Genomic DNA, 12,858 nt, shown 5'->3' with positions numbered 1-12,858 from the left:
TCTGACTCCCAAGCGGGGGCTCTATTCCACTAGGCCAGGTCACTTCTCATCTTGAGCCATTTAGCACTGCATGGGGCCTGTGTCCAGTAGTAATAATAATGACAATAATGATGATGAGGGGATTTGTTAAGCACTTACTATCTGCAAGGCACTGTACTAAGCGGCAGGGTGAATACTAGCAAATCGGTGGGACACAGTCCCTGTCCCGCATGGGGCTCACAGTCTTTATCCCCATTTTACAAATGTGGTAACTGAGGCCCAGAGAAGTGAAGTGATTTACCCAAGGTCACATAGCAGACAAGCAGCAGAGCTGGAATTAGAGAACGAAGGACCTTCTGATTCCCAGCCCGGGATCTATCCATTAGGCCACGCTGCTTCTCCGGAAACACGGGCAGAACCGTAGAGAAGGTTGGACAGCGGCCCAGCTCTGTAGACCCACAGTTTGGTCTGCAGCTCGATAGCACGTAGCCCCCCCACCTGCCACGCTCAGGCTGAGGGTCTCCTGCAGGAGGCTATTTTCAGATGCAGCCACCTTGCACAATGCAAGATGCCGCTGCTGACCATCGGGTTTGCCCCTAGGTTTGTGACTGAAAAGATCAGTTTGGGGGTCTCACAGCAGAAGGACCTGGGTTCTAATCCCAGCTCCACCACTTATCTGCTGTGTGGCCTTGGGCAAGTGACTTCACTTCGCTGTACCTCAGTTACCTCATCCGTAAAATGGGGATTAAGACTGAGAGCCCCACATGGGACAGGGACTGTGTCCAACCCAATTCATTTGTATCCACTCCAGTACTTGGTAAAATGTCTGGCACATAGAAAGTGCTTAACAAATACTATTATCATTATTATTATTATTATTATTATTGTTATCCTGATGCCCTCACTCGGCCAGGCCCAGAACCGGGCCAGCTGCCTGTTGTACTGCAGCGGGCAGAGATGCCTCTTCAATCCATCAATTGATCAACTGTATTTATTAAGCACTTACTGTATGTCAAGCACTGTATTAAGTGCTTGGGAGAGTAGAGTATAACAGAGTTATACCAACGTTCCCTGTTGGTAGACGCAGTCCCAGTCTAGGGACCGAGATGCACCCGGGCTCAGGACACGGAGACCCAAACCAGAACTAACTTGGTGATCCTCTTCAGTCAGCTCCGTGAAGGTGGGGGCACTGAGCCAGCCCTGGGGTCACCACCCACCCCGACCCAGCCCCCTTACAGTAGGAGAGGCCCCCGCTGGTATCAGAGGAGGAGGAGGTGTGAGAAAGCCAGAGGGGGAGGTAGATTGGGCTTTGGAGGGAAGGTATAACAGGCCTGGGATCTGCAGCCCAGGGAGTGCAGTGAGGTTGTCAAGGGGCATAGAGCAAAGGGCAGAGGGCATCAGCCCTCGCCTATGCCATGGGCAGAGGGCAGCCTCTCTTACCTGTGACATGGGCAGAGGGCAGCAGCTCTTGGTTGTTTGCATTTCTGGGGGCTCCCCGAGGGCTGTTGAACTATTGGTGGAGCCCTCTCTGACGGTGCCTCCGTTCTCCACGACAGAGCTGGCTGAGTTTTAGACCCCCAGGAGATATCCTGGAAGTAGGAGGAGATACGCGACTGCACAGGAGAGAGGTCGGGGCTGGGAGAGGGAGTCATCCAGCTAGAGGTGGTAGTCAAAGTCCAACTTTGGAAGTGTCCAAAGTGCCCGGGACTGAGCCTGGAGGGACCCCCCTGGCCCCCATACACATACACCCTCACCCCCCAGCTAGGGGATGGGAGACAGGAAGAGTCGATGGAGGCTGAGGAGGAGCGGAACAAGAGACGGGAGGACAGTCAGAGGAGGGCAGTCGGTGAAGTCAAGGTTAGATAATGTTTCCCGGAGAAGAGAGTGATCCACGGAGTTACAGACTTCTGACTTGCCAAATGATGGTATTTGTTAAGTGCTTACTATGTGCCAGGCACTGTTCTAAGAGCTGAGACAGATGCAAGATAATCAGAGTGGACACAGTCCCTGTCATTCATTCATTCATTCATTCAATAGTATTTATTGAGCGCTTACTATGTGCAGAGCACTGTATGAAGCGCTTGGAATGTACAATTTGGCATCAGATAGAGACAATCCCTGCCCAATGACAGGCTTGCAGTCTAAATGGGGGAAGGGCTCACAGTCTTAATCCCCATTTTACAGATGAGGGAACTGAGGCACATTTAAATGACTTGCCCAAGGTCACAGCAGACAAGTGGCAGAGTCGGGATTAGAACCCAGGTCCTTCTGACCCTTCAGAAATCCTTCTGGCTTCTGATTAGGATGAAGTCCTTTAGATTTGGTGAGCGGGATGTCACTGGTGACCTTGGACAGGGTAGTCTCAGCCAAGGAGGCCAGGGAACAGACTGTAGAGGGTTAGGAAGGGAGGTGGAGGAGAGGAAGTGGAAGCAGGGGGTATTAACGACCGGTTGGGGAGTGAGTTGGGCTCCACCTGGCTGGGGCAGTAGGGATAGAGGGAGGGTGGCTTTAGACAAAGGGAGACATGGGTGTGCTTGAAGGCGGAGGGGAAGGAGACATTGCAGAGGGAGTGGCTGAAGATGGTGGCCTGGGAAGGAAGAAAAGTGGGCGCTGGGGCTTTTAGGCAAGGAGGGACAGGGCCAGAGAAGGAAGTGGAGGGGCTGGATTTTGAAATCAGCAGCAGCAGCACATCTCCTCTTGAAAGACAGCTGAGAATGCGAGGGTAGGAGAGTGCCAGGCAAGAAATGGGACATTTTGGGGAAGCTCACACCTGTTGGCTTCCAGTTTGCCATCTGACTTGGCAAGGTCACAGGGGAGAGTGAGAGGGGAGAGTGAGAGGGGAAGTGGGCACATGGACAAGATCTTGAATCGCTCCAAACGGAGCTTTCGTTGTCCCCATGGATGAGGGGTGTACGACTGGCGGGGGGACAAGGATCGTCCGAGGTCATACCAGAAGATGAGCCACAATGACTCTAGGAGGACCACAAAACTGAACACGAATAACCGGGGAGGTCCCCACTAACCCCTGGGGCAGCCCTCTCAGACCAGCCCCACCCCACCCACCTAACACCTGGGACAATTGGGGGCAGATGACCAAAGGATCACTGCCTATGGGATTCCGGCTGGAAAGGGGGTCCGGGACAGTTTATCTCCAGGAGCAGAGGTACAGGGGGTGGGGGGCTGAGGAGACCTTAAGGAGTCACTGGGGACACTGGGGACATGCTTGAAGCTCAGCCCCGCACGGCCTGCAGGGACCCCAGCGTGTGGTGCGTGTTCATGGCAGAGGCAGGGGTGGTCGTAGGGAGCAGGGGGTGCTAAGGACCTGCCGACTCTCCTGTCGGTCCCCGGCTCCCCTAGCTGCAGTCCGGATGCCCATCCAGATGACGCAGAGCTGACCAACCGGCTCCTCTCCTAACCCTGACGTTCTGTAGCAGGCTAGAAGATCTTTCCTGAAATCCAGGTGGAATTGGCAATTTGTGACTGGCTCTACCAGGGTCGGTGGATCCTGCATTTGTCCCCACCCCCGGGTCCCAGGGGAGGATCTAGTGTGAGCTCTCCCAGGAGCGAGCGGAACCGCTGCCTGAGGTGCTTGTGGCCCATGCCTTCACCCTGGCCCCAAGTGGACCACTGCCTCAGCCTCCTCGGGGGCCCCCTTCTTTCCTCTTGTCCAAACCCTCCTGCAGTCCTCTGCATCCCTTCACAGCAAACAAACCCCCCTTCCTTGCTGGCTTCCGGGCTCTTGGCCCCCTGGTCCCACCCGGCGGGTCGACTCTCTTCTTTCATTATTCCCCAGACACCTTTCTTTGCTCTTTCCAAAGTGGCCTGCATCCTGGGCCTTACCCTCCCTTCTCCCGCTCCTGATGGTCTCCTGGTGTGGGACTCCCTCCCCACCTGAAATCTGGCAGGCTGCATGTGACGACCCCAAGTTCAAAGCCTCCTAAATTACCCTTCCTCAGAGGCTTTCCTGATTAATTACCCAACTCCCCGGTCTCCCCAATCTGACAGCAGCCACCTCTGAACTTTCAGACTTGTTTACACCCTTGCCATCAGCAGCCCTTGGGTTTGCAGGCATGATCTCATGTGCGGTCAGTTGATTTACATCCATAACTTGATTTGTAAATAGTTATGTGCCCGGCTCCCCCATTACAAAAGCTGGGGAGCCGGCTCACGGGTCGGGCCTGTGCCAAGACCGTACCCTGGGTCTCTAAACGTGGAGCTGTGAACCAGCCGGGCGTGGCGAGCCCCAGACGTGGACCGGGCCATGGGGACTCCCTAAGTGCAGCACCTTATGCGATCCGCCGATCGGCCCAGCAGAGGAACTGCTCAGAGAGGCCCCCGGGAGGTTCCGCCGAGCACGGCCGCGCCCTCGAGAACACTAGTGAGTCACTTGGCTCCTTAAAATCCACTTTAATAATGGCTGGGACCCTTTGCTGGCTCATAGCGAGATGAACTAATCCGGCAAGGGGCGGCAGCTTCAGCCGCAGTGCCCTCTCTGGGGTCCAACCCAATTGCCCACCCAGCTCCAGCATCCTCCCGATGGGGGGCAGTGGGGCTGGCCTGCATCGCTTTAGGGTCGAGCAGCAGAGCCAAGCCCGGCCCCGATGGGGTCTCCCCTACCACCCGATCATCTGTGGTAGTGAGGCTGTACTACAGCAGCCAAGAGGGCACCCTCTCCATGGGCACCCCCTGGGCCCATGGGACCAATAGAGGAGGGTGACCGGCTAACAGAAGTCTGGTTCGCCGGGCTGGGGCAGCACAGGGCAGGGGGCCGGCAAGGGGACCATCAGGCACAAAGATGAGGCGGGAAGAGGCCCAGGGCAAGGCAGCGTCCTGTGTACTGCTGCCCTGGTCACACGTCCAGACACTGTGGCTCCGGGCTGGCCGCCAGAGACGGGTGGGGAAGTTGCTGCCCGGGGCCTGGGCCGCAGTCATGCTGGCTGGTGCACCTTCTTGCCCCGCAGGTAGTTCTGGCAGAAAGGGGAACGCCGCACCAGAACCAGGAACGCAGGGGTGGCTGCTTTGACCTGATACCTGTGGCCAAGGCATTGTGAGAGTCACACTGTTCCCGCTAGGCCCCCTGAACATCCACCTAGGGCTGACTCTCGGCCCTGCCCCCCACCCCACTCCAGGCAACAGCATTAGGCGTCCTGGGAGAGCCATAAACACCCCAGGAGGATCCCTCCCCACCACTAGTGGCCTGTCCTGGGTCTGGCATGCTGACCGCACCCCACAGCAGTCTCCTGGTGCTCAGAGCCTGCTTGTTGCCCCCAGAGTGCCCAGTGTGGAGCAGAGGGGAAAGCCTACCACCTTCACCCCCACCTGGCCAGGTGACATCTCCTGCTTTACAATCAGAAGCCACTCAACCGACTTCCCGCCCTCCCACCCCCATCGCTTTACACGTTCAGTCCGGGAACCCTGCTGGTTCACCAGTGTCAGCCACTGTCCTCCTCCCCTACCAATGCCTACCTTGGGTGCTGGAGAGCCTGGAGCAGGGAGCTGCCAACGTCCAACTGGTATATCTCTCCCCTCTGGTCATCCTCAAAGTACAACTGTTCGGGCACAGGGGGTGGATGTCACTAGGGGCCCGGGAGGAAGCGGTGAGTCTGAGGGCCCTGCCCAGCCACCCTCCTTCCCCCAGCCAAGAGCATTTAGAATCAAAGAGGTGGTGAGGGGCAGGGCTGGGTGGTTGCTCATGAAGATCACAAAACAACCAGTTGGCAACGACGTCCTGCCCGCCACTCAGGCTGCGGACTCCAGGGCCGAGGCTCACAAGCCGCTCGGGCCTATCTCCGACTGGGGTCTCTGGCAGACTGGGCTTCGTTGACCCCAAGGGCCTGCAGCTCCGCATATCCACACGATGCCCTCCTCCTCAAGAGCCCCAGGGGCTAGCTCCCTCAGCCAGACACTGGAAACCCCCCCGGAAGCCCAATTTCCCTCCCCACCAGCTGGCCGGGATAGGGGTATCCAGCTCCAACCCCAAGGTTGTTAAGGTTTCAACGCTCAGACGAGCACATACGTCCCTATGCCCAAATCGGTGGGATTCTAAAGCCTGTTCTAGAACATCGCAGCCCTGCTTGCCCATTCAGAGCTCCTTCTAGAACAGTTCAGACTCTGGCCCCGGGCCAGCTGCAGATCTTTTTTTTTAATTTTTAAAAATGGTGTTTGATAAACCCTTCCTGTGTGGTAGGTACTGTACTAAGCACTGGGGTAGATACAAGATAATCTGGTCAGAAACAGACCAGATCCCACGAGGGGCTCACAGTCCCAATCCATCCCCATTTTATAAGTGAGGTAACTGAGGCACAGAAGTGACTTGCCCAAGGTCACACAGCAGACAAGTGACAGAGTCAGGATTAAAACCCAGACCTTCCGACTCCCAGGCCCAGGTTCTTCCTACTAGGCCACGCTGCTTCTCAATCTTTGGCCCCCTGGCTAGTGAGGTTTGTGCTGAAGGGAAGACGTGACGACAGTGTCACCTAGCTGTTTCCCCACGCCCCGAATTGTGTCCCGCCCCACTAGACCCCTGGGGGGATGGACCCCTCGCACCTCCAAATGGCTGGGCTGGTACTTCTGCTCCAAGTCCCACGGAGGCGGCTCACCGGCAAACATCACCGCCAGATGGTCGATGAACCTGCACACACGATTGGGGCTGGTCACCCCCTGAGCCTGGTCATCGCCTCCATGGCCCAGACACCCCTCCCGTCCACAAGTCTGCCTCCTGCCTGGCTCCACGTGGTCAGAGGGCTACCTTGGTCTTTCCCCTGACTTCTTTCATCAATTTACCACATTATGAGGGAAATTTACCCCATTAAATTTACCTCGTTTTACCACATTATTGATTGATTGATTTACCGCAAATTGATTAAATGGGGTAAAACGTGAACCATTAGAAAGACTGTGGATTATGGCAGAGGACAGGACATTCTGGAGGAAGTACATCCATGGAGTCGCAATGAATCGGAAATGACTTGTGATGGCACTTAATAATAATGATAATAACAATAATAATAATAATAACCACATTATGTAGGGAGGAACAGAGGGACCATCACATGAGGGCTTGGCCAACCCACGCCCCTCAACCCCCGCATCAGACATGGAACCCCTCTCTAACCCCCTACCACTGCAATCCCCCCCCAAAGGCTGCCCACTAAAGCAACTTTGGGCCCATGGCCCCCCACCCTATGTACCACCTTTCTGTCCGTCTGTCTGCCTCTCTGTTTGCCTGCCTGCCCGTCTGAGGCAAAGCAGGGCAGCCAGCTTCACCTGGAGTCCTCGTGGAAGGCGGAGATGAAGTCTGTCTGTCCGTGCTCCGGGTAGAGGAACAGCACGGGCCAGGTCAGCCGGTCATCCTCACCTAAACTGACCGTGGCCCCTGGGATAGGCCCGACGCCCAGGCTGCCCCCTTCATCCTCCTCCTCCTCATCGTCCTCCTTCTCGCCAGCGGCCAGGGGCAGTAGCTTAATGTCCCGTTCCTGGGTCAAGCATGCAGCGGGAGGAGGGAGGGAAGGGGTCAGAGAGAAAAATGGGCCCAGGCTTCTGGGAAGCCACCCGTCAGGGCTCCACTCCCCCTCCCTCCCTCACGCTGCCCCATCGGGCTGGGTAGGGTGCTCACCTGGATGGCTCTGAGCAGGGCCTCCCGCTGCACGCGTGCTTTCTGCTCCTTCAGCTTGGCTTTTCGGGCATCCCGCTGACCAGCCCGCTGTGATCAGTACATGGGTCACCCTGCTGACCCCGGGACTGCCCCCGACCCGGCCCAGCCCCACAGTCATCTCTTGGGGCTGTTGTGGGTGCCAGCGGTGTCTGGGCTGGCATTAACTGTGGCCGTACACAGGAAGAGGCCTGATAAGGAGGAGACCTGGGTGCCAGCCCTGAAAGGGAGATGGTTGAGGAGACCCCTACCTGCCCCCAGCTCTCCACCCCTGTCCTAATCGATCAATCAATCACATTTATTAAGCACTTACTGTGTGCTGAGCATTGTACTGAGCACTTGGGAGAGTACAAGATAAGAGAGTTGGTAGTTGCCCGGGGGACAAAATGGATGTCTAGAGTGGGTGCTCCACCTAGCCCAGACTCCATATATGTCTCCAACCTCCAAGGGCCTGGAGGGGACAACCACCAGAAAGGATTGGGGTCCTACCTGTAACCTGTCAGCTTTGGTTCTCACTTCCAAAAGCTTCTTCTCTGTGGAGTCCAGCTTCAGCCCCTCCTGGCACCAGCTGACCGCCTCAGCAAAGTTCTTCAATTCCAGGTGGCACAGGGCCCCTGCCCAAGGTGGGAAGCGGGGGAGCAGTCTGGGACTGGACCTTACCTTGGGGGGGTTAGCAGCACACAAGCAGCGGGGCCCCAGGTGCCGGAAGGGGAGCAGGACCAGAAGTTCCTGGAAGACCCCAGCTCCCGCCTCCCTTCTCCTCCACTCCCAGGGACTGCCTGCCTCCGTCGGCATCCTGCTGCCAGCTCTCCCCACCTTCCAAACCCACCTCCTGCGCTCACCTTCTCACTGTCCCTCACTCCTGACTCCCACCTCTGACCGCCCCCTTTGGAGGCCGGGGCTTCCTCCCTCTCTACATGGGCCAGACCATAGCTCTCCCAACCTTCCAAGTCTTCCTGGAAGTTCAACTTCCCCTGATTCCCTGGCAACATCCCAGTCACATCAACTCAAGGGCCTCCCAGAGTGCTCTGGTACAGTCTGACTGGAGTGCCCATTATCTCTTCTGCTATTTCAACTGAGGTTTGGCCAGATGACCAGAGCTCAGGGCTGGGAGTTGGGTGACCCAGGTGCTTGTGCCAGCTCTGCCCTTGGCCTATGTGTGTGACCCAGGGCCAATCACTGAGCCTCTCTGGACCTCAGGGTCCTCCTCTCTACCATGCCCTGGCATGGGGCAGGGTCTACACCTGAGCTTGATCCTCTGGTGTCTTCCCCAGCGCTTGGGCCAGGGTCAGCACCGATCACATACCACCACCTCTGGGAGGATGATGAGATGATGACACACTTGCTCTCCTTCCTGCGCTACTGCCCCCCGGGTCTTGCTCCCGGGCCTGCCACCAGCACCCCCAACCCAACGGGACACTCCCAGGAGCCCCTGGGCCGCCCGTGTCTTCACCTCTTATGATGGCTTTCAAATGGTTGGGCCTGAGTTTCCGGGCGGCAGACACATCACTGAGGGCTGAGCGTAGGTTGCCTGGGAAAACACCCCGGAGAGAGCAAAGCGATAGGGTCAGGGTCCTGTCACGCCCACCCTCCCGCAACAAACCACCTGGGACTTACAGCGGCAAATTGTGTGGAGCTACCTCACCGATAGAGCCAGTAAGGTCCTCAGGCCGGGTGTTGGCCGGGTCTGATGAAGGGCATAGAGCTGGACCGGCGCCCGCTCCTGGAGCCTGGGGAGCCTCGCTAACCTCTCCCGTGCATACCCTGGCCCCATTCCCAACGGGCACCCGATAAACGTCACTGGACATCTCACAGAGCATCCTCATATGCTGCTCAGAATGTCACGCAAGGCTTTCCCTCCACACCAAACAGGAAATGGTGCTGCCCAAGGGACAGAGGGTGTGGAGTCAGAAGGTTCAGGGAGGTTCTAGTCCCAGCTCTGCCCCAGCCTGTGCGACCTTGGACAGATCGCTTAACCTCTCTAGGCCTTACTTTCCTCTTCTCTGTACTTTCCTGCCTCTCACAACTGTTACAAGGACACAGAAATAAGTGATATACATGGTTTGGGAATGAAGGCACCCAACAGAAAGAGTCACGCCAGCCTGCCTCTGGCTTCAAGGTTTTGCATCAACTCTCTTCTTCTGCTAAACACCAGCTCACACTTTTCATACCTCCCAAGCTACCTTCTCAGTTTTGCCCCACACAGTGCCCTGCCCACAGGAGGAGCCCCATAGAGCAGTCTGCAGCAGATGACCAGTATGGTACTGTTGCCTGCCGGAGGCATCTGACACAGAATCCTGACTACAGCAGGCCCCCAGCACAGGCGCTCTGCACAGAGCAGGTGCTCAACAAAAGATGTGGCAGTTGACACTATCCTGGACAAGTCAGAGAATCCCCTAGGAAGGTACCTGGTGTGTGATGCCCAGGGCACTACCCCTGGGACAAAGCCAGCTCCGTGAGTTCAACCCCAAGCATCTCTACCTAGGTGGAACTGTGCAGCTGCCCGGTTGGTGAACAAGACGGCTCTCAGGTCTGGATCGCAGCTCTTCTTCAACCCCTCGGAGTATGAGGTTGACGCTTTCTGGTAGTCCTTGTCCTTAAAGTAGTCGTTGCCTTCATCCTTGTACATCTTGGCTTGTTCTGTGAGGGGGCGAGAGGTGAGGAGGGGGTCACTAGGGAAAACCCTGGGCAGATCTCCCCCACCCCCACCCTCGCCACAACCCACCCTCCCTCCGGCCTGGGCAGCCAAGGGGGTGCGGGCACCTTCGGGAGGCCTCTCGTCGTCAAAGATCATGGACTGCAGGCAGGCCAAGTCGGGGTGCTGGGTGGGGTCGATCTCGGAGGGCGGCTTCTTCATGAACATTGGGATCTTATCGAACTCCTGGGGGAGGGGGGTGGAAAGGCAGAGAGTGAAGGACAGACGGGGGGGGCGAGGCCTGGGCAGGCACCTTCCCTTGCCCTTTGGGCACCATCATTCCCAATGGGACAGATGTGTAGCCCTAGCCACTCCCCTCAATGGCTGCCTCCTCCCCAGCACACACGTTCCAGACAGAGGCCGCAGCCCTGGACATTAATTCAATAGCATTTATTGAGCGCTTACTATGTGCAGAGCACTGTACTAAGCGCTTGGAATATACAATTCGGCAACAGATAGAGATGATCCCTGCCCAATGATGGGCTTACAGTCTAATCATGAGATGCACATCCCCTTGATTCTATTTATCTTGATGTTGTCTCGTTTTTGTTTTGTTCTGTTTTGCTTTGCTGTCTGTCTCCCCCTTTTAGACTGTGAGCCTGTCATTGGGCAAGGATTGTCTCTTTCTGTTGCCAAATTGTACATACCAAGCGCTTGCGCTTAGTCCAGTGCTCTGCACATAGTAAGTGCTCAATAAATACTATTGCAAGAATGAATGAATGTTCCCCTCAGCAATGTCTCCCCTGACTTGGACTTTCGCCTCAGTAGTGTGTTATGCCTGGCCCCCAACTCTAGACATCCCCTTCGGTGATGTCCGCCCCTCCCCACGTTATTCCCCTCAGCATTGATAATAATAATGTTGGTATTTGTTAAGCACTTCCTACTTGCCAAGCACTGTTCTAAGCACTGGAGAGATATGGGGTCATCAGGTTGTCCTGCGTGAGGCTCAGTCTTCATCCTCATTTTACAGATGAGGGAACTGAGGCACAGAAAAGTGAAGTGACTGGCCCAAAGTCACACAGCTAACAGCATCATCTCCCCCACCCCAGTCATTCCCCTCAGTGGTGTGTCGTCATCGCTGTCCCTCGCCTCACCACGACGTTCCCCTCAGCACCACCTCAAGAAGCAATGTGGCTCATTGGCAAGAGCCCGGGCTGGGGAGTCAGAGGTCATGGGTTCTAATCCTGCCTCCGCTGTCTGCCAGCTGGGTGACTTTGGCCCAGTCACTTCACTTCTGTATGCCTCAGTGACCTCATCTGTCAAATGGGGATTAAAACTGTGAGACCCACATGGGACCACCTCATCACCCTGTATCCCCCGGCGCTTAGAACAGTGCTTTGCGCACAGTAAGCGCTCAGCGGAAAGAGACGGCTTGCGAGTCAGCGGTCATGGGTTCGAATTCTGGCTCTGCCCCTTGTCAGCTGTATGACTGTAGGCAAGTCACTTCACTTCTCTGGGCCTCAGTTCTCTCATCTGTAAAATGGAGATGAAGACAGTGAGCCTCACGTGGGACGACCTGATGACCCTGGATCTCCCCCAGCGCTCAGAACAGTGCTCGGCCCATAGTAAGCCACTTGTCAGCTGTGTGACTGTGGGCAAGTCACTTCACTTCTCTGGGCCTCAGTTCCCTCCTCTGTAAAATGGGGATTAACTGTGAGCCTCACGTGGGAGGACCTGATGACCCTGGATCTCCCCCAGCGCTTAGAACAATGTACTTAGTATGCACATAGTAAGCGCTTAACAAATTCCAACATTATTATTAAGCGCTTGACAAATTATGATCAATTATTATCATCAATGGGATAATAATCCCATTATTATGAATCCCGGGCCATTCCCGTCAGCACTGTCCTTTCCCCCCATGGGGCCTTTCCCCTCAGCACTGTCCCTGCCCCAGGGCGACAGTCCCCTCAGCGATGTGTCGTGGGTCCCCCCCCCCCGGGACCTTCCCCTCGGCAGCGTCGCCCCCCCCGACCCCCGTGTGCCCCCCACCCCCCCGGCCATTCATTCTCCTCAGGGCCGTGGCCCCCGAGCCGGGGAGCTTCCCCTCAGCGCCGTGTCCTCCCCTCCCTTCCCCTCCCCGCTCGCACACTGCCCCGAGGGCTGGGGTGCCCGGCCGCCCTCCCACCTCCTCCCACGTGTCCCGGTTGAAGCCCCCCCGGTAGGGTCGGCTCTTCAATTCGTCCAGGAGGGCGTCCATGGCGTCCTGCCCGTCCTGCCCCGGCCCCTCCGGCCCGTCCTGCCCGCGCCATGATGCCGCCATCGCCCGCTTCCGGCGAGCGGCCCACCCCCTTCCGCGGCTCCCGCCTCCGCCTCCGTCATTATAATGATAATGTTAATACTGTTATCCTTATAATTCTAATGTGGCTATTTGTTGAGCGCGTACTCCGTGCCGAGCACTGTTCTCGGCGCCGGGGGGGGGGGGGGGATCCAGGGTCATCAGGTGGTCCCCCGTGAGGCCCACCGTCATCGCCCCCATTTGACAGAGGAGGTCACTGAGGCCCAGAAAAGTGAAGTGACTTGCCCACGGTCA

The 12,858-nt window shown here is 56.9% G+C and overlaps 1 protein-coding gene across 1 annotated transcript; it reads right to left on the bottom strand.

Annotated features, from left to right (window-relative positions):
- Positions 1-4,369: 4,369 nt before the first annotated feature.
- TTC4 (tetratricopeptide repeat domain 4) lies at positions 4,370-12,591 on the bottom strand. The gene is made up of 10 exons (XM_029046823.1): positions 12,454-12,591; positions 10,394-10,511; positions 10,112-10,270; positions 9,084-9,161; positions 8,120-8,244; positions 7,595-7,681; positions 7,246-7,454; positions 6,526-6,610; positions 5,446-5,528; positions 4,370-5,010 (listed from the first exon to the last, which is right to left on the bottom strand). The coding sequence occupies exons 1-10, from the start codon at positions 12,586-12,588 to the stop codon at positions 4,908-4,910; spliced, it is 1,182 nt and encodes a 393-aa protein (XP_028902656.1). The 5' UTR covers positions 12,589-12,591; the 3' UTR covers positions 4,370-4,907.
- Between the last annotated feature and the right edge of the window lie 267 nt (positions 12,592-12,858).

The sequence above is a fragment of the Ornithorhynchus anatinus genome, chromosome 18, assembly GCF_004115215.2.
Source record: "Ornithorhynchus anatinus isolate Pmale09 chromosome 18, mOrnAna1.pri.v4, whole genome shotgun sequence".
In the NCBI taxonomy this organism is placed as follows: domain Eukaryota; kingdom Metazoa; phylum Chordata; class Mammalia; order Monotremata; family Ornithorhynchidae; genus Ornithorhynchus; species Ornithorhynchus anatinus.
The sequence above is the reverse complement of the archived record's forward strand: the minus strand, read 5'-3'. Positions and strand labels throughout refer to the sequence as shown.